We start from the raw sequence: 21,119 nt of genomic DNA on the forward strand, positions 1-21,119 counted from the left end.
CGGAAAATTTGGTGGCTTTGGCGGACAATTTGGTGGCTTTGGTGGAAAATTTGGAGGCTTTGGTGGACTTTCGTGTTCGTGTTCATACGTTTCCTTCTTTCTTTTTGCATCTCCTTCTTCCTTTGTAGTCCACTCCCAAATTGTGCATGTTACATTCATCTTGGTGGCGCAAAGGTAAGCGAAGGAACAAGTTGATAGTGGGGTCACTTTACACGATAGCTGTAAGCTAAACACAAACACACCCACGCTTTCAAAAGAGGCCGCCAGCTATTCCTGCGATTTTGGATAAACAATTCAACTCTATTCACAAACTGCGAGAATACTTGCCTCCTTACCTGCTTTTCAATTGTGCCGTTAGCCTATCGAAGTGAGTGTTATTTAATAATTTGTTTAAAATCTAACTTGGGACGCCACCAATACTACATCATTGTCCCGTTGACGGCTGTTTCTGGACACATATGTGTCCGTCCCATTTGTGTTTTCTAGTGATCTCTGATGGTGAATATCTGTGCGCGGTAAAGCCGCAAAGCTTTTCCTCCCACGCTGTCGCTGGTGGCTAGCTCTTTCTCCGGCTCGCGCCCATCGTACTCGAAACGATGGCACTCGACGAAGACGTGATGGCGTCCTTCACCACCCATATAGCTCGGTATATAGGGCAGCATACATAAATTTACCGGATTTTCTTTTCAGATCCTGCCATTTTAATTCTTTTAAATCCGTTGTCACTATGTCTCACCTCACTGTAGCTTCAAACAAATTATGCATTCCTTCAACGAGGTAAAACTGTTGAACCATCCACTATTAGAGATTAAAAGAGCCATTCGGCATGTCGAGCGACCAGGGCACGTCGAAAGGCTCAAACGTGGAAAAATATACCTACTATCAAACCTTTCGGTTTTTACTGGTCAGCCATTTGTACTCATCTTCGATGAGTACCACATCCCACTGCTCTCGACTGTATCTCCACCACGCTGGAAAGTGCTAGCAATAGCTGGCTTCAAAGTGGACGGAACTAGCTTCCGTTTCATTAACTTGCGTGTGGTGCCCATAGCTCAAGCATCGCCCACATCCTGAAGGGTATCCCCTCGGTGTACTCGGTCGAGAGTACTCCGGTTTTGGAGTATCCAGCTCGGAGACTCCCACGACTGTCGCCATAAATCGTTGCGGATTTCTGTGGAAGTCTTGGCGACCTTCCGTCGGCAGATTTTCCATCACATCAGCAACCATACCAACAATAACACTGCCACATAGCTCGAGGTCAGTGCTATCAAAGACTATACAATAGTATAGTCTTTGGTGCTATTTAATCGGTGTAACTTCGTGAATGATGTCACTGGGTAGCGACAGACACGCTCAACCAGTTTTTTAACTTCTTTCACCTCCTGTGCGATCCGCTCCTGCACATCTTTATGTACCGGTGGGTACACAAAGTTCTGCCAATTTGAAGTATTGAAATGACTGTTGTACAGAGGTCCCAGCACTCTGTCCATGAATCGATTGGATTTCGCCAGAATTCTCCGGATATGATTCACGTCCCAGAGCACTGGGAACTCCTGGGCAGCAGTCATGCAACCCTTCAAATTTGCGGTGCATCCGTCAGAGATGACGGATTTCTTTAAAAGCAGAAATAGGCCCATGAATAGGCCCCAAAGGATCTCGTTATGTAACTCATTACCAAAACAGTAGACTACAATACGTCTGCTATGACATGACTCCTGATTGGTTTTTGTCGTTTAGAATGCGGGATGAATCCAATGTGGGTGTCATCGGGTTGCTATCCACTGTCCTGGAGAATGCGCTGAAGTTGGCCGACGCACGTTCTCCAGCACCGTCTCCAGCTGCACAAAACAAATTTGAACCCCGCAACAATATGGAACCTGCACTTATATAGAACCCTTCCCTATCTAGCACATGCACGTATATTGAACCACCGCAACTATATAGCACCCACGCTCCAGGAAATGTGGCAGAACCGCACATCTTGGGCACAAGCACCAATATGGCAGTATAGCCCCAAAAAAAGGTACACGCAGCAACTATATGGCACCTGCACTTATATAGAACTCTTCCCTATCTACCACATGCATGTATATTGAATCACATTAACTATATGGAACCCACGCTCCAGGAAATGTGGCAGGATCGCATATTTTGGGCATAAGCACCAATATGGCAATATAGCCCCAAAAAAAGTAGAGCCCCGCAACTATATGGCACCTGCACTTATATAGAACCCTTCTTTATCCAGCACTTGCATGTGTATTGAACCACCGCAACTATATGGAACCCACGCTCCAGGAATTGTGGCAGGATCGCATATTTTGGGCATAAGCAGCAATATGGCAATATAGCCCCAAAAAAAGTGGAACCCCGCAACTATATGGCACCTGCACTTATATAGAACCCTTCTTTATCCAGCACCTGCGTGTGTATTGAAGCACCGAACCTATATGGAACCCACGCTCCAGGAATTGTGGCAGGATCGCATAATTTGGGCATAAGCAGCAATATGGCAATATAGCCCCAAAAAAAGTTGAACCCCGCAACTATATGGCACCTGCACTTATATAGAACCCTTCCCTATCCAGCTTTTGCACGTATATTGAACCACCGCAACTATATAGCACCCACGCTCCAGGAAATGTGGCAGGATCGCATATTTTGGGCATAAGCACCAATATGGCAATATAGCCCCAAAAAAAGTGGAACCCCGCAACTATATGGCACCTGCACTTATATAGAACCCTTCTTTATCCAGCACTTGCATGTGTATTGAACCACCGCAACTATATGGAACCCACGCTCCAGGAATTGTGGCAGGATCGCATATTTTGGGCATAAGCAGCAATATGGCAATATAGCCCCAAAAAAAGTGGAACCCCGCAACTATATGGCACCTGCACTTATATAGAACCCTTCTTTATCCAGCACCTGCGTGTGTATTGAACCACCGAACCTATATGGAACCCACGCTCCAGGAATTGTGGCAGGATCGCATAATTTGGGCATAAGCAGCAATATGGCAATATAGCCCCAAAAAAAGTTGAACCCCGCAACTATATGGCACCTGCACTTATATAGAACCCTTCCCTATCCAGCTTTTGCACGTATATTGAACCACCGCAACTATATAGCACCCACGCTCCAGGAAATGTGGCAGGATCGCATATTTTGGGCATAAGCACCAATATGGCAATATAGCCCCAAAAAAAGTGGAACCCCGCAACTATATGGCACCTGCACTTATATAGAACCCTTCTTTATCCAGCACTTGCATGTGTATTGAACCACCGCAACTATATGGAACCCACGCTCCAGGAATTGTGGCAGGATCGCATATTTTGGGCATAAGCAGCAATATGGCAATATAGCCCCAAAAAAAGTGGAACCCCGCAACTATATGGCACCTGCACTTATATAGAACCCTTCTTTATCCAGCACCTGCGTGTGTATTGAACCACCGAACCTATATGGAACCCACGCTCCAGGAATTGTGGCAGGATCGCATAATTTGGGCATAGGCAGCAATATGGCAATATAGCCCCAAAAAAAGTTGAACCCCGCAACTATATGGCACCTGCACTTATATAGAACCCTTCCCTATCCAGCTTTTGCACGTATATTGAACCACCGCAACTATATAGCACCCACGCTCCAGGAAATGTGGCAGGATCGCATATTTTGGGCATAAGCACCAATATGGCAATATAGCCCCAAAAAAAGTGGAACCCCGCAACTATATGGCACCTGCACTTATATAGAACCCTTCTTTATCCAGCACTTGCATGTGTATTGAACCACCGCAACTATATGGAACCCACGCTCCAGGAATTGTGGCAGGATCGCATATTTTGGGCATAAGCAGCAATATGGCAATATAGCCCCAAAAAAAGTGGAACCCCGCAACTATATGGCACCTGCACTTATATAGAACCCTTCTTTATCCAGCTTTTGCACGTATATTGAACCACCGCAACTATATAGCACCCACGCTCCAGGAAATGTGGCAGGATCGCATATTTTGGGCATAAGCACCAATATGGCAATATAGCCCCAAAAAAAGTGGAACCCCGCAACTATATGGCACCTGCACTTATATAGAACCCTTCTTTATCCAGCACTTGCATGTGTATTGAACCACCGCAACTATATGGAACCCACGCTCCAGGAATTGTGGCAGGATCGCATATTTTGGGCATAAGCAGCAATATGGCAATATAGCCCCAAAAAAAGTGGAACCCCGCAACTATATGGCACCTGCACTTATATAGAACCCTTCTTTATCCAGCACTTGCATGTGTATTGAACCACCGCAACTATATGGAACCCACGCTCCAGGAATTGTGGCAGGATCGCATATTTTGGGCATAAGCAGCAATATGGCAATATAGCCCCAAAAAAAGTGGAACCCCGCAACTATATGGCACCTGCACTTATATAGAACCCTTCTTTATCCAGCACCTGCGTGTGTATTGAACCACCGAACCTATATGGAACCCACGCTCCAGGAATTGTGGCAGGATCGCATAATTTGGGCATAAGCAGCAATATGGCAATATAGCCCCAAAAAAAGTTGAACCCCGCAACTATATGGCACCTGCACTTATATAGAACCCTTCCCTATCCAGCTTTTGCACGTATATTGAACCACCGCAACTATATAGCACCCACGCTCCAGGAAATGTGGCAGGATCGCATATTTTGGGCATAAGCACCAATATGGCAATATAGCCCCAAAAAAAGTGGAACCCCGCAACTATATGGCACCTGCACTTATATAGAACCCTTCTTTATCCAGCACTTGCATGTGTATTGAACCACCGCAACTATATGGAACCCACGCTCCAGGAATTGTGGCAGGATCGCATATTTTGGGCATAAGCAGCAATATGGCAATATAGCCCCAAAAAAAGTGGAACCCCGCAACTATATGGCACCTGCACTTATATAGAACCCTTCTTTATCCAGCACCTGCGTGTGTATTGAACCACCGAACCTATATGGAACCCACGCTCCAGGAATTGTGGCAGGATCGCATAATTTGGGCATAAGCAGCAATATGGCAATATAGCCCCAAAAAAAGTTGAACCCCGCAACTATATGGCACCTGCACTTATATAGAACCCTTCCCTATCCAGCTTTTGCACGTATATTGAACCACCGCAACTATATAGCACCCACGCTCCAGGAAATGTGGCAGGATCGCATATTTTGGGCATAAGCACCAATATGGCAATATAGCCCCAAAAAAAGTGGAACCCCGCAACTATATGGCACCTGCACTTATATAGAACCCTTCTTTATCCAGCACTTGCATGTGTATTGAACCACCGCAACTATATGGAACCCACGCTCCAGGAATTGTGGCAGGATCGCATATTTTGGGCATAAGCAGCAATATGGCAATATAGCCCCAAAAAAAGTGGAACCCCGCAACTATATGGCACCTGCACTTATATAGAACCCTTCTTTATCCAGCACCTGCGTGTGTATTGAACCACCGAACCTATATGGAACCCACGCTCCAGGAATTGTGGCAGGATCGCATAATTTGGGCATAGGCAGCAATATGGCAATATAGCCCCAAAAAAAGTTGAACCCCGCAACTATATGGCACCTGCACTTATATAGAACCCTTCCCTATCCAGCTTTTGCACGTATATTGAACCACCGCAACTATATAGCACCCACGCTCCAGGAAATGTGGCAGGATCGCATATTTTGGGCATAAGCACCAATATGGCAATATAGCCCCAAAAAAAGTGGAACCCCGCAACTATATGGCACCTGCACTTATATAGAACCCTTCTTTATCCAGCACTTGCATGTGTATTGAACCACCGCAACTATATGGAACCCACGCTCCAGGAATTGTGGCAGGATCGCATATTTTGGGCATAAGCAGCAATATGGCAATATAGCCCCAAAAAAAGTGGAACCCCGCAACTATATGGCACCTGCACTTATATAGAACCCTTCTTTATCCAGCACTTGCATGTGTATTGAACCACCGCAACTATATGGAACCCACGCTCCAGGAATTGTGGCAGGATCGCATATTTTGGGCATAAGCAGCAATATGGCAATATAGCCCCAAAAAAAGTGGAACCCCGCAACTATATGGCACCTGCACTTATATAGAACCCTTCTTTATCCAGCACCTGCGTGTGTATTGAACCACCGAACCTATATGGAACCCACGCTCCAGGAATTGTGGCAGGATCGCATAATTTGGGCATAAGCAGCAATATGGCAATATAGCCCCAAAAAAAGTTGAACCCCGCAACTATATGGCACCTGCACTTATATAGAACCCTTCCCTATCCAGCTTTTGCACGTATATTGAACCACCGCAACTATATAGCACCCACGCTCCAGGAAATGTGGCAGGATCGCATATTTTGGGCATAAGCACCAATATGGCAATATAGCCCCAAAAAAAGTGGAACCCCGCAACTATATGGCACCTGCACTTATATAGAACCCTTCTTTATCCAGCACTTGCATGTGTATTGAACCACCGCAACTATATGGAACCCACGCTCCAGGAATTGTGGCAGGATCGCATATTTTGGGCATAAGCAGCAATATGGCAATATAGCCCCAAAAAAAGTGGAACCCCGCAACTATATGGCACCTGCACTTATATAGAACCCTTCTTTATCCAGCACCTGCGTGTGTATTGAACCACCGAACCTATATGGAACCCACGCTCCAGGAATTGTGGCAGGATCGCATAATTTGGGCATAAGCAGCAATATGGCAATATAGCCCCAAAAAAAGTTGAACCCCGCAACTATATGGCACCTGCACTTATATAGAACCCTTCCCTATCCAGCTTTTGCACGTATATTGAACCACCGCAACTATATAGCACCCACGCTCCAGGAAATGTGGCAGGATCGCATATTTTGGGCATAAGCACCAATATGGCAATATAGCCCCAAAAAAAGTGGAACCCCGCAACTATATGGCACCTGCACTTATATAGAACCCTTCTTTATCCAGCACTTGCATGTGTATTGAACCACCGCAACTATATGGAACCCACGCTCCAGGAATTGTGGCAGGATCGCATATTTTGGGCATAAGCAGCAATATGGCAATATAGCCCCAAAAAAAGTGGAACCCCGCAACTATATGGCACCTGCACTTATATAGAACCCTTCTTTATCCAGCACCTGTGCCTAGGCTTTCGCCGGGCAACACTTACGGGACCCTGTCGGACTAAGAACTACTACGAAGCGGAAGAGGGCCGACAGGTATCGCCGAGAGTACCTAGGCAATCGTCGTTCCCGCTCTGTATCGGCGTCTACGCTGCGCCGGTGACTTTTGTCTCTCTTTTTCTTTTTTCTTTACATGGTTTTGATTTTCCGTGTTTCTCTTCTGCCGTTGCTGCTGTTGGCTTACCGTTTCGGCGCTTCGTTGCTGCGTCGACGCTGGCGGCTTATCTTTTCGGCGCTTCTTGTCTTCGGCTGTCGCTGAATTGATGCTGTTGGCTACCGTTTCGGCTCTTGGTGTATTCCTCTCTCTCTCTCTTTGCGCCGTCGTCGTTGGGTTACTTTTCTAAAATAAACCAGTGGCGTCTGCCGTGATCTCGGGTCCCTCCAATGGAAAAACGACGGCGACCTGGTGGGCGGAAAAATGTGGGTGGAGCGTACGCTCCCTCACAGTTTTGGCATTGGTGAGAAATGAGCCTCGTAGTTTTTAATTCCATGTTCATGTATATTGCGATTGACCTATTTACACGCTCATGATTGTAGTACACCGCCTAAGTAACTATTTTTACGCGCATAGCTGTGTTGTTTACTCGGGTCCAGAACATAGCTGTAATGTTCTCACACGCATGGCCAGACCCGCAGCTGCACACGCACACAACGATGCGTTCCGTTGTTTTGCATTGAGACCGTCGCTCGAGTCTTATCGCGTGATCTTTCAATTCCCTTTTGCTCGACTTCTTTTCGCGGAGTTGATGCAGTAGAAACTTCTAGACGACTCCGCTCGCACGCATAGTTTATACCGCCGCATCATAGACAACCCCCGCTATTCATATACATATGTACATATGTACATGTGTAACATAACCGCCAATCTTAAATACTCAATATATGAACCTATGTAAATAAATAAGCTCAAGATATAAACGATTATACAGTCCACTAATTCATAACCAGGCATAAGTGTCGATATCTACTAAACACAAATAATTGCATACGCCGATTTAACGCTAATCCTAATTATAATACAATAAATGGTGTAATATTGAAGTCCGATTTGCCGTTTGGCGAAATTTAAGTACATTTCAATTGGATTAAAGAAATTAGAGCTGTTGAAACGTCGAAACATTGTCATCGATGTTTGGATGTACTTTGCGGACATCGATGATTTTCCTAATTATTAGGTGTTTCTTTTGGCAGAACTTTTGAAATGTGTTGCTGACACGAAAGTAATTTAGACTCTTATACTGGAGCTTGGAACTTTTCGCACATATTGCAAAGCAGTTCCAGATTTCTGTGGAAGAGACATTAGATTCGATCATATTAGATTTGTTAGAATGTTAGAAATGTTACAATGGTCTTTTGGAAAACTCGCAACTGCTGCATATCACTTGGCTGCACTTATTGCAGGATGCACTGCATTTTGTGCAGGTGAATTCCTCGCAGGTGCTGCAAGTAAGTTTGTCTGCATGGCAGCAGAGTGTTATAGCAGCGTTGGATGGCGGTATCTGACTGTTAACCTTAGCCTTCTTTTTTATCTCATACTGTTTTGATTGTATGTTGTTATAGAAATTTACACGATTTTTTCTCCCGCTGGTAAAATTGGAAGTAATTTCATTCGGAAATAACTCGGTTATTTTGTCTACAAGCTGGCGAGATTTTGAGATCGTTAACTTTACATTTTGTTCAGAATAAAACGCCGTAATAGCTTTTCTGATTAACTTCCTGTCTCCAGGCGTCAATGGCTCCTTTTTAACTTTTTTAAAAACTGATTTACACTTGGCTTTAAGGAGAATCCCGTAAACGTTTATTATCAGCTCCACCGTCCGCACTGACGACACGCTGGCTACGTCGTGCCTTGGGGTTACAATTCCACTCCATTCTCCTATTTCGGAGTCTGGGCCAGAGTCGTCTTTTGGTGGCGGTTTAGGTGTTGGAGGCATTGTTTTGATATGATGATCTGGACTTATGGAGGGAGTTTGTGGAGGCGGACTATTAGGTGGCTTTGGTGGACTATTAGGTGGCTTTGGTGGAAAATTTGGTGGCTTTGGTGGACTTTTTTTGTCCGTCCCATTTGTGTTTTCTAGTGATCTCTGATGGTGAATATCTGTGCGCGGTAAAGCCGCAAAGCTTTTCCTCCCACGCTGTCGCTGGTGGCTAGCTCTTTCTCCGGCTCGCGCCCATCGTACTCGAAAGGATGGCACTCGACGAAGTTGTGATGGCGTCCTTCACCACCACCCATATATCTTGGTATATAGGGCAGCATACATAAATTTACCGGATTTTCTTTTCAGATCCTGCCATTTCAATTCTTTTAAGTCCGTTGTCACTATGTACTGTAGCTTCAAACAAATTATGCATTCCTTCAACGCGGTAAAACCGTTGAACCAACCGCTAGTAGTGATTAAAAGAGCCATTCGGCATGTCGAGCGACCAGGGCACGTCGAAGAGCTCAAACGTGGAAAAATATACCTACTATCAAACCTTTCGGTTTTTACTGGTCAGCCATTTGTACTCATCTTCGATGAGTACCACATCCCACTGCTCTCGACTGTATCTCCACCACGCTGGAAAGTGCTAGCAATAGCTGGCTTCAAAGTGGACGGAACTAGCTTCCGTTTCATTTACTTGCGTGTGGTGCCCATAGCTCAAGCACTTCCGATTGATGGTGCCCGTTCTAAACTGGGCTTAAAAAAAATAAACGCGGCCTTAAGTATCGTCCTGCAAAGGACTGTGGATATGGGCCTAGCAGACAACCTAATGGCTGTTGTCTGCGATGGTTGCCCAGCCAATGGGCTAGCCGTCTCAAATGCCAATTGGAACTTTCCAGCTTTGTGGGATTTCCCCCATCTAGATAGGATTTTTTACAACAGCAAAAAAGCGCCCTTCTCCGATATCATTCTTAGAAATTTATACAATTCGAGCTTCACGCCAACGAATTGGAGGGACGTCTTTGATAATTTGCCAGATTATCACCCAATAGTCCCCACGGAGTATCATGATTATTATACAACAGAGCTATTCAACATCAGAATGATGGTTGACAAATTTTTTTTGGTTCCGCGCGCAACCCCATTGGAGCTAAGGGACATAAATTCCAATAAGCTCGAAGCAATGGGTTTCATCATTAAAAGGCTTGCGGCGGACATTGTAGATTATGCATCCCACATTAGCCAGCCTAATGAATTTCAAGAGGATGCACTCTATTTTATAGCCCGCTTAGTCGGCACTCTAGCTCTATTAGCTCAAGGAACCGCGTAGAAAATCTCTTTTTCAAAGTTTTACTTAATTTGCAAGTTGGCTGGAAGCCCTAGGTCCTGTCGAAGTACAAATTCGACGATTAATATTACATTTATTGTTAATAACTTCATACTTTCAGACACCCCGACGATCGATGCCCCGCCCTAAAAGTAAATATAGTGGATTAGGCCTATTGGGGATACCACTTAAAAAAAACGCGCCAAAAACTCGACCTCTTGGGTGGTGTGGAATGAGTTTATTACCATAAATAAATAAATCCGGTCCCGCAAGATTGCTGAAAGCGTTGGCCAGCTCAACCTTTAACTGAGCTCCGACGTAGCTCTATCTGGTCCGACGTACACGGATCCCCATGCCTCTCCGACCATACTCCGCTAAAAACTTGACTGCTGTTTCGTTAACGGGATAGCCAGATGCTAGCAACTTCGCCATAAAAGCAGGATTTGCCTCAGGGAATATATGTAGAAGGCTTGACTTCTTCCGTGCTTATTTGTTTCGGTTTTGTTTCCTTGTCCGCGTACTTTGCAAAGGCGTAGAAGGTTACCGGAGAAAATAACTTTCCCAATCTGTCAATGGTCGAGAATTAGCCAAAAATGTGTCATACAATTGGTGGTACTTATACTTACTTTGCCTATTCATGCTGAAACTCTTCGGGCGAATCATCCTCTTCCGCTTTTGGCATACTGAGCAACTTGTCCTTCGTTCGTTGGGGACAAGCGCGTACCTTAAACTGGTGTCGCCTTCGGACCTTGGGTCTTTGTAGAAGGCATTGTGGTAGTAGTAGCCTGGCATACTCATCCATAGTCTTTCGCTCCATCTTCATCCGCAGCTTGGTCGCGTTGCACCTCATATGGCATAGCCGGCAGGTTCTCTATTGAATTTTTAAAGTCTTTAATTTCTAAGCGGTCTAGCGGTCTTAAGTCTAGTTACTTAATTTCTTCGATGGAGCCATTAAAGCTCGATTTTTGGTTCGGTGCGCGAAAATATCCGAGGCACGGCCATCGCAGAGCAGGGCGGCCGATGCAAAGCTGTGGGAAGGTGGAGTAGAATATTGTTAGTTTAAGAATTTGGGCAGATATCGTGTCTTTCCACTCACCTGGTTGATGGGACACTGAAAGTCTCCTGGCCGCTTGCAGCAGTCGGCCTCATTGTGGACATTGTCTCAGTTGTTAAAGGTGGTACCATGGTAGATCAGAGCCTTGTCTCTGCCCTCGGCTGACTGTCAGCTGAAGTGATCCGCCGGGCAGTCCTTTCGTCACAGCGCCAGAAGGCGGATATACAGTCGTTCTTTATGTCACTACTCCCGCCACTTAAAATTATCTGTCCGGATAGACGCCGTAGTTCTCCTTGCCCTCCAGTAGCATCAGAGCATCAGAATCTGGCACGAGCATACGTCGTGAATACTGCGTGTCATACCCCGCTGGCCATGCAGATGTGGAAACACTTTGTGCGACTGTGCAGACAGGTGTGCTTGCGCTCCTCTCCAGTCCGGTCTTATCGTCCGACACAAATCTCCCGAAGGCAGAGACCTGCGAGATGTGCATGGAAGCACGGATTTTTCTGTAAAGGGGGAACAGGAGATTACAAGTGTCCAAAGGTGTCCAATATTGGTTGCTTACTAACATCGATACGCATGGGATATCGGACTGTTGGTCTAAGGCCAGAGTCGTGACTTCTTCCAGGTCCACATGCTCATTGCCATCGACTCGGGCCCGAATGATGGCCTGATGGCTGCTGATATCTGTCCAGAAGAGCAGACGCTTCGAGGCTTCGGCGAGTTCGCCCAGGAAGCTATAAGAGGCAACGTTTTAGAACACAGCTGAATAGGGAGAGAGAGCTCCACCTGGGCACGGATAATCTTGCCGGACACCGGCAGCAGCTAATTCGGGCAGTCTGTCGTAGCTGGGAGGGATGCAGGCCACGTCCTTAGCGAGGCTGCGGCTCTGGCCAGTCTTGATCAAAGTCCCCGGTGCTCCAGTCGCTCCAGTAGTCCTAGCCATCCAGTAGAGGAATATGAGCTCCCGGTTATGGTTGCAGCTCGGATTCGTCCATCGTGGCGCGGCTTATGGAGTCCGAGGCGACTCTGTTCAAGTACATGCACCCGCGACGCGTCTCGAGGACGAGGGAACGCGGCTTCTCCACCCCCCTTCCACAAAGCACGACGGCTGCCATCCACGCGGGTGATCTCGATGAGATGAGCCTCCGCATCGGACCGACGCGAGAACATGCCCCATTCCCCACGTCTTTCCATCGCACCAGACGCCAGAATCCTGAAGAACCCGGTGTCCAGATGCCGTCCAGGGTCTGTTCTTTTTCCTCCTTTTTCAATTGTTTTCCTATGAAATTCGTCTTCTGGTGGCTGAGGCAGGGAGTAGTGGGCCACAACTGCGCCAAAGGGCGCCGCTGGTCGTTTCGGCATCGCTGCAGACTCTGTGGCTCGACTTTAACTGTAAATGCGAAGAAGGTGGAAAGCACGGAATAGCCGTGGAACAGCGGCGGTTTTTGGGAGTGCCCTGTGACATCAGGACTTACTGTCATTTGAAGCCACTGTAGGCAGACGCACAAAGCACTTATGTTCACACAACAGTAGCATAAACAAACGAGTATCATTCCAATTGCTCAATTCTTTATTCCGACGAATATTACTAGCTATATAGAACATATAGCCATGCCCACATAATTTTATACGATTGCTGAATCAATTTTCTACAAGATTGGATAGTTTTTTATCCTTGCTTTTATTGTATTTATTGTAATCAGGGTTAAACGAAAAAGTCCAACCAAAAAAGAATCGCAATGTTGCTGGTATTTGAAGACGTGATGCGTGTATAGCCCTTTGTACACCCTATTTCGCTAATTTTATATGAAGATCAAACGTAATTTATTAAGACCTTTTCTCAAATTGATATGTTTTTAACTTATTCATGTGGCTTATTAGTATCTTGTATATATTTATCTCGATCCTGAGCCTTGGAAGACAAACGTATTCACAATTCTATAACATCCATTTGCCACAGGGTATGTGTGCATGGAATTAGCAACATTTGTGTATGGAATGGGACTCATTGTTGCAATAGCGAAACTGCGGCGAATCGGATATTGCCTATATTTCAAGCTATATAGATTTGCCCACTTAGCATTATTCCATAGATAAATGCATTTTCTACAAGATTGCTTCTTTTAATTACCTTTATGTATTTTATTTTGACCAAAAAACGGGTTTCAAGTAAATGTTGCAGCAACTTTTGTGTATGGAATGCGCAACATTTGTGTATGGAATGAGACTCATTGTTGCTAAAGCGAACTGGGGCGAACTGCGGCGAATGTAAAATGTAAAAGTGTATCGCAGATTTTGCACACTGGCGCTTCGAGTGGGCTTATATGAAACTAACACATTTCCCCTTCAGATGTCGCTTTTGGTAATTACATAAAAATGTAGTTAATATGTAGCAGATGTGTAGATTCAATGATACAGTTATGATTACAAATAATTCGTCAGTATATTTACGGTATATCTTGAAAATCGTGACGTATTTTTCTTAGGATCAGACTGTATATTTTATCCGCGGTCACACTGTCCACAGAGCAGGCGACGAAGGTTTTTGAGAGAGAGTTTTAAAATTAAAATTAAACAGAAGGCTATGGCGTTGTGCTAAGGCCAACACTTTCACTTGCCCGCCCATCTGGGGAAGAAAGCAATAGTGTGGTTCTTCAGCAGATTTTCGTAAAGCCCTTCGTCTCATATCTATGAGTGTTTGTGTTTGGCAATTAGCTTCCCAGTGAATCACAAAAAAAAGTTAATAACAACACTCAGCGAAGATAAGGAAGAGTGCGTTTCCTCCCGCTACTGCCCCCGCCCCCGCGCCAACCACCGCCTAACCGCAGACCTTTGCGACCATTGCGTAGAGCAGCCCCACAAGTTGTCCCCACGACCGAAGACAACTGGGCCATCGAGGTAGTGTAGTGGCAGCCAACGTATTTGGTTGCATCAATAGAATGGGCAACGACGATCACCGGCGGAGGAAGACACCTTGCGGATTCTGCATGGCTGTGTTCAAGTGGATTCCGGTTGTATTCATAACCGCCGTCATTGCCTGGTCCTACTATGCCTATGTGGTGGAGCTCTGCATACGTGAGTAGCCTCGATCTAATTGGATTGTCCCTCATTCATTAATTGCATTGGATCGGATTGGTCTCCTTTCAGGCAACTCCGAGAACCTCGTTGGGATGATTTTAATGCTGTTCTTCTACCACATTGCCCTGATACTGTTCATGTGGTCCTACTGGAGAACCATAATGACATCGGTTGGTCGAGTGCCAGATCAAGTGAGTTCTGTATGTGTGATTCACACGCTCCGGTCTTATCGGCGGCAGCCTACCGAAAGCAGTTTTGTTTTGCGATAGTGCATTGGGGAGGGGAGGGCTGGGTTTACCCCGTTTTCCCCGTTCAAGTTTATCATAAATTTGACCAGAAATTGATGTTTGATTGTTTCTAGTGGCGGATACCAGACGAGGAAGTGACGCGACTGTTTCGTGCCGACAACCCAGAGACGCAGAAACGAATTTTGAACAGCTTTGCCCGCAGTTTGCCAGTAACCAATCGGTGAGGAAGGAGGTTTCTACTTGGAATCCTATCAACACTAGCGAACTAACGACGAAATCTGTATTTTGTAGCACAATGAACGGCTCTGTCCGGTTTTGTGAAAAGTGTAAGATCATTAAGCCGGACAGAGCGCATCATTGCAGCGTGTGCAATAGCTGCGTGCTCAAGATGGATCATCACTGCCCCTGGGTGAACAATTGCGTCAACTTTTACAATTACAAATTCTTTGTATTGTTTCTGGGGTACGCGCTCATCTATTGCTTGTACGTTGCATTCACCACTCTGCATGATTTCGTTCAGTTCTGGAAGGTAGGTGCCGTAAGTTTCGACCTCTTAGACTTTTTATTATCCTTGCATGCATCCGTGCCGTGCAAACTGCATGAAGAGCCCGTAGTTAATGAACGAATTTTTCCGTTTTACTGTATTGTACTGTCTACATATTACCTGTACTTACTGATAAAAAGTACGAAAATAATGGTTACTCGGAACAGGGCCAATTGAACGGCAGTGGCGTGGGCCGTTTTCACATCTTGTTCCTGTTCTTTATATCCATCATGTTTGCCATTAGTTTGGTGAGCCTGTTTGGCTATCACATCTATTTGGTTCTGGTCAATCGCACCACTTTAGGTGAGTAGAGAACCGGGCGTGATTAAACTAAAACTATAACTGCCTATTAATCCCTCTATACAGAGTCTTTTCGAGCTCCAGTCTTTCGCGTCGGCGGCCCCGACAAGAACGGCTTCAATTTGGGCCGCTATGCCAACTTCTGTGAGGTGTTTGGCGACGACTGGCAGTACTGGCCTTTGCCCATCTTCACCAGGTATGTGGGCGTCGCATCGCGTCGCCTTTTTTCTCTATTCCCATCTAAGACCAGACTCCGGGCTGGCACTCGCACATTCTCATTTGCATTTTTACTAATACTACTACTAATAATGTGCTGCACCCGAGATCTAAAAACTCTGACTCGCTTAATCATTAGTTGTTGTTTTTGTGCGCTTTTGTTTTATTTGATTTATCTGATTTGGCAAATTAAAGGCATGCCCCATTTCCAAGTCCCAAGTTCATGCATAAGTAGATAATCCACCACTTGACACCCAACCCAATTCTGAATCTAAAATGTGTGTTCTGTGTTCAATGTTCAAAAGCAACCAACAGGCAAAAGACAAAATCTGCCTAACAAGAAATTTACACAAATTGTAGACTAAACAAAACTTTGTATGTCTCTTCTATACCTTAAAAATATAGAGAATAAAAAGCAACAATTGAATGTTGTCCTATCCTCTTGTAATTTAGTTGTAAGAAAAATCCAAAATTATCATTTCGTTTCCCCTCCCCTCGATTCTCTCTGGTTTGTGATTTTGTAAATAACGAAATGTCCAGTGGCCAGTGACATAAACAGAGTTTAGTCCCTTACTAAAAAAAAAAACTTAGATGCGAGTTCTTTGGAATAATAACTCATTTTAAATATCGCGCCTAATGCTGTTAACGGCTGCTTGAAATTCTGACTACTGCTTGAGGGATTAGACTTTGCAAGCAGTGCTCTCACACACTAGTTGTCCCTGTCTAACCAATTGTATTCTCCTTCGATCAGTGGAATTTCAAGCAGTTGTTTACAAAATGCTGAGCGCTCACAAAAGCTTACTAAAAAAGTCAGCCACACGCCTCACAAAAATCAGACGAATTCGTTTTAACACATACACACCACCTGTGCAAAATTATAACTATATAATAAAACAACATCAGCAACAATTACAACAACAACCAGTACAAAAGCTAAACTGTAATCAACGCCAAACCAAACAACAACAAAAACTCACATTTCTGTTTGCAACTTTCGTTTAACAAATTACCTTCTACTTATCCACAATTTATGGAAAATGACTTTTACGAACTAGTCGTGGTGATGGCTTCAGCTATCCAACATCCACCGATCAAAGCGGCGAGGCGCCCCCCGCCCAGCGATACGCCGCCATGGGCGATACAACCACCAACAGGTTAGATGGCAATCCAACAGATAAGTTGATTGACGCTATACCCCTCGTCACCACACCCAATAACCATGTTCAACCACCTCAACTTCAACCTCAACAACAACATCCACATCAAGTAAGAAGCCAGAACCAGGCGCAGGCGCAGTCGCAGCGCCAGGCCCGTCCAAAGTCGTTAAATCTGCAACCCGCACTGGAACTGCCCTTGGCAAACGGCCAATCATCAAGCTGCAACACGGCAGCAGTCCCGTCTAGTCAGGTGGTCGTTGTCAATTTTAGCACCCTGCCAGAGGATGCCAATGGCGATGCGGTCATCATCGATATGGTGGGCGATCATAGTGGAGCTGCTGCTGTTGTTGCCGCTCCCAAGGATGCCTTCCGCCAGCCGAATGGTGATGTCCCACTCAACTAGACCCTGTAACTTTCGCTACGAAACCTTTTTAGATACGTATCTCTATGTATGTTTGTTGTATATCTGTGTAAACTGCCAGAATGGTTGCACTTGTGCCCTGTCATCGTTGCAGTTCTTTTCTTAAATGTATGTTATATACCACTAAGTTACCTCTATATACACAAATGTATGTGGCCTTTGTGGCTGCTGGGAAACACATTGGGGGCACCATATCACACAAAAAAAACAAGAAACAAAAAACATTACAACTATTACAAATAGACAACTAAGTAAATGTTTAAGCAATACGTTTAGTATGCATTTGTGTTTTACATTCATGTGAGAGCCATCGCAGTTTATATCGAAATGTACTGGATCAGAATGTATACTATTCCGAAGGGAATACCGGGCAATATAGTGTAGTGCAGGGATGAACGCGAGACCTGAATGTAGGCAAATTCGTAGAAAGGACCAATCAACATTCACTTAATCGATGGTGACCCCGTTTAGAGTTAGTTTTATTATTGAAAGAACATTCATTTGAAGCACCCGCCACGCCACCAACACCCATGTAGATATCAGCCAATCTCCAAGACTTAACCTGAGATTTCAGCAAGCCCAATCCAATCGAAACATGCACCACAAAGAGAATTTTATCTACGATTTAGGCATTTCTTATTGCTTTTAATTAATGTAGTTAGTTGGTAACTTATTGCAAGTTGATTTGGGTAGAGTTCTTTTTATACTTTTGATATGATGTTTAGTTTATTTTTGCTATAATTTTACCTAAATATGTTCGCTTTTATTGAATTTCTGTAAGAAGGGGTGAAACGAACTGAAGAAGTATGGAAAATATATTTAAAAGAGCCACAAAGAATTGTTTTTAATTTGCCAAAAATCTATATTTCTCTACCATGGCTTTGCTTCTGTTGCACGGCACCGAGTCAATCTATCAATCCATCATGCAATCAAATATTACACCAACGCGCACACACACACACACACACAAACTACTAATCGTGCTCGAATATTTCCACCCACACCCACCCCCACATTTCCATCCCATCATCCTAAACATTATTTGTATTGTATTGTATGTATATACTGTACCGAAAGCCTGCTCAAATATAATGCCAACATCTCTTAGCTTTGGCGATGGCATTAGCTATCCCATACGACATCTTGAGGACGACTCCGAAACCCTGTTGGGCTACCACAGCGACACACGCATCGAGCTGGACGAGGACTGCCTGCCGGAGTCGCGTTTCCTGCACTCGATTCCATAGCCCATCATGACAAGCGACAATGTGGCCACGTATTATATTTAGTGATTTCATTTACCAATTAGGTTTTTGTTATTTGTAAATACGAGCAGTAAGAGTGGCAGTTGGACAGAGAGCCAGACACGACAGTATGTCCAGGGATTAGCTAGGTAATAATCTTTAAGTTATCAAAGTGTGCATGGATGGAGCAGATCATGATGATGATGATCTGTATGGATGTATGTGACAATGTTATTGTTGGGAGGGAGGGAATAAGCACTAGCACTTGCTTTGACATTTGCGTTGGAAACTATAAACTGTATTCAATTAGTGTTTAAGTAGAAACTTATTAGAACATAACCATTCGATCAAAGACGATGTCTGTCGGCATACAGCTAGCTATGCAACACAAAACAAAGCACTGCAATATCCTGAACAGTATACACACACGAGTACATGAATATATACATAAATATATATATATATATATCTAGAGTACATAATATGGTTAACAACTTAGTGGAAAAACAATAAAATCAAATGCAACTTTAGGCTTTGGATGCATCTGCAAGTCGAGGACATATTCATATGTGTGGAGTAAAAGCAATACGGTTCAATATATTTACAAATATAAAATTCCAAATATTAAACTCAATCGAAACGACTTAAATCATCACCGCTGTCGCTGGCGTTTGTTTTCCTGGTGGATGCGGGTCCTGCGGTTGTTGTGGATACCACTTCAAAGTCGTCCTCCAAGGAGGTTTTGGTCGCCGAAGGATCGCCAAACGGATTTGCCGACAGCCTTGCTGGTGTGGGAGGAGCTGCCTTTGGAGCAGGAACAATTTTCTTTGGAGATGGAGCCGCTTCCTTTGGAGCCGGTTCATCTGCCACCGTTTCATCAGGCGCTTCTACGAGCTTCCGCTTCTTTTGCTTTTTGCTTATCAATGCATCCCGTCCCATTGGAATGCCGGTGTCTTCACTGCGCGGCAGCAAATCACTCAGATCGGTCTCCACGTCAGCCAGTTCCGGTTGCAGCTTCTCCTGCAGTGACGCCAACGCAATCAGCAGTGCCTCTTCGGTGCGAATGGTGCGTGAGCCTTGGCGCGGCAGTACATTCACGTAATGGTCGAACAGCATTTCGGGATCGTCCACAGTCAACTTGTCATCGTTGGCCAGCGCTTCTTCGAGACCTTGCAGGCCCCCGAACACGATGAGCAGGTGTTTGTACTGAATTGAACGATTGGGTACCTCATGGACGTTGGTGCCGCGATCAGAGGTGCCAAGCGTTACATCGTAGCTGCTCTCGTATGGGGATTTCGTGAATATTTCCGACAGCGAATGGGCGATGCGTACCTGGTAGCCCCAGTAGACGCCCGTCTCCCGACGCGGCTCATCCGGACTAACCAGGGTTCCGCGCTGCTTTCTACTTGTGTCTGTAGGGGTGGGGAAACCAATTCCAGGGAAATTAGTATATTTTACCTATTGGTAGTTAAAACTGAAACATACCACTAGCTGGATCCATTTTGACCGTCACACGTACCCCTGGCTCAATGGCCTTGTCCACGAGGACATCGTTCAGGAGACCCACATTGGCGTAACTTTGTCCGTCCTTGGCCTTCTTATCGCTAATAACCCCCTCGCGATAGCGAAACTTGCTTTGCTGCCTGAGGTGATGGGGAGTGTCCAGGGGATTGAGCAGACCAGAGTACTTCAAGTCCTTGTGCAGCGGAAAGAAGTACTTTCGCAAATACTGCGGGCACTCCAGATACTGCAAGATTCGGGCCAATTGGAGCGAGCTGCTGCGCACTGTGCCCGTCGCATTTCCCTCCGCGTCCTGCTCGTAGCTGCGCTTGGTCTCACGGGCCGTCGCCACGCCCACATCATCGAAGACTATCACCTCGTTGACGCGGAATATGCAGGCGGCCCGAGCAATCTGGCCCGCAACATAGGCCCTCAGCTCCGCGGACTGGGCGTTCTCCAGAATGGATCCCGGCACTGCTATGCTCAGAGTGGATGGATTGGGCTTGTTCATCCTTGCTTGCGCTGCACTTGCGGCAGCATCTGCATTGGCTTCCGACTCTTTGGTCTGGTTCATCTGTTTGAGCAGCTTCTCCTGCTTACGCTCTCTTTTCAGTGCCTTTCGCTCTTCGTTAACTTTCTTCCACGACTTGTGCGGCTCCGTGGGCTTGCCATTGCTGACGGCTGCTGGGGCGGCTGGCATGGCTTTCATTTAGGTCTGGTTAAAATTAGTTAAACAACAAACTGCACGTGCGAAACCATCGATGTAACTATCGATGGCACTATCGATAGCATCGATGTTTTCTGAGCTAGATTTTTCACAATCTATCATACATTCAGAAACTATCGATAGATGTCATCTAAGATTTTTCAGCCCTGCCG

The 21,119-nt window shown here is 45.3% G+C and overlaps 2 protein-coding genes and 1 long non-coding RNA gene across 10 annotated transcripts; 1 reads left to right on the forward strand and 2 right to left on the reverse strand.

Annotated features, from left to right (window-relative positions):
• Window positions 1-11,254: 11,254 nt before the first annotated feature.
• Window positions 11,255-11,590, reverse strand: LOC6590345. Its single transcript, XR_003408543.1, has 3 exons — window positions 11,572-11,590; window positions 11,406-11,503; window positions 11,255-11,346 (listed from the first exon to the last, which is right to left on the reverse strand). It is a non-coding gene; the product is annotated as an uncharacterized LOC6590345 (long non-coding RNA).
• Window positions 11,591-14,084: 2,494 nt separating this feature from the next.
• Window positions 14,085-19,244, forward strand: LOC6590031 (palmitoyltransferase ZDHHC15B). 8 transcript variants are annotated; one of them, XM_026985417.1, is made up of 8 exons: window positions 14,085-14,607; window positions 14,680-14,801; window positions 14,972-15,078; window positions 15,150-15,396; window positions 15,543-15,705; window positions 15,769-15,898; window positions 16,974-17,072; window positions 17,186-17,391. In XM_026985417.1, exons 1-8 carry the CDS (start codon window positions 14,472-14,474, stop codon window positions 17,319-17,321), a joined length of 1,140 nt encoding a protein of 379 aa, XP_026841218.1. In that variant the 5' UTR covers window positions 14,085-14,471; the 3' UTR covers window positions 17,322-17,391. The 8 variants fall into 8 exon arrangements, with proteins under 8 accessions (XP_026841218.1, XP_026841214.1, XP_026841216.1 ...); XM_026985413.1 differs by having other exon boundaries at window positions 16,974-17,623; XM_026985415.1 differs by having other exon boundaries at window positions 15,570-15,705; window positions 16,974-17,623.
• Window positions 19,245-19,312: 68 nt separating this feature from the next.
• LOC6590032 (putative methyltransferase C9orf114) lies at window positions 19,313-20,969 on the reverse strand. Its single transcript, XM_002016270.2, has 2 exons — window positions 20,226-20,969; window positions 19,313-20,152 (listed from the first exon to the last, which is right to left on the reverse strand). Exons 1-2 carry the CDS (start codon window positions 20,947-20,949, stop codon window positions 19,371-19,373), a joined length of 1,506 nt encoding a protein of 501 aa, XP_002016306.1. The 5' UTR covers window positions 20,950-20,969; the 3' UTR covers window positions 19,313-19,370.
• Between the last annotated feature and the right edge of the window lie 150 nt (window positions 20,970-21,119).

This window comes from Drosophila persimilis, unplaced genomic scaffold (genome assembly GCF_003286085.1).
Source record: "Drosophila persimilis strain 14011-0111.01,24,50 unplaced genomic scaffold, DperRS2 tig00000002-arrow-pilon, whole genome shotgun sequence".
NCBI lineage: Eukaryota > Metazoa > Arthropoda > Insecta > Diptera > Drosophilidae > Drosophila > Drosophila persimilis.

Excerpts from the sequence above, each read along its gene's own strand:
- LOC6590031 (XM_026985413.1), top strand. The coding sequence starts at position 14,472 with ATGGGCAACGACGATCACCGGCGGAGGAAGACACCTTGCGGATTCTGC. Across the intron at positions 14,608-14,679 it reads TGTGGTGGAGCTCTGCATAC|GCAACTCCGAGAACCTCGTT; the intron begins GTGAGTAGCCTC and ends GTCTCCTTTCAG. Across the intron at positions 15,899-16,973 it reads CCTTTGCCCATCTTCACCAG|TCGTGGTGATGGCTTCAGCT; the intron begins GTATGTGGGCGT and ends TTTACGAACTAG.
- LOC6590032 (XM_002016270.2), bottom strand. The coding sequence starts at position 20,949 with ATGAAAGCCATGCCAGCCGCCCCAGCAGCCGTCAGCAATGGCAAGCCC. Across the intron at positions 20,153-20,225 it reads CAAAATGGATCCAGCTAGTG|ACACAAGTAGAAAGCAGCGC; the intron begins GTATGTTTCAGT and ends CCACCCCTACAG.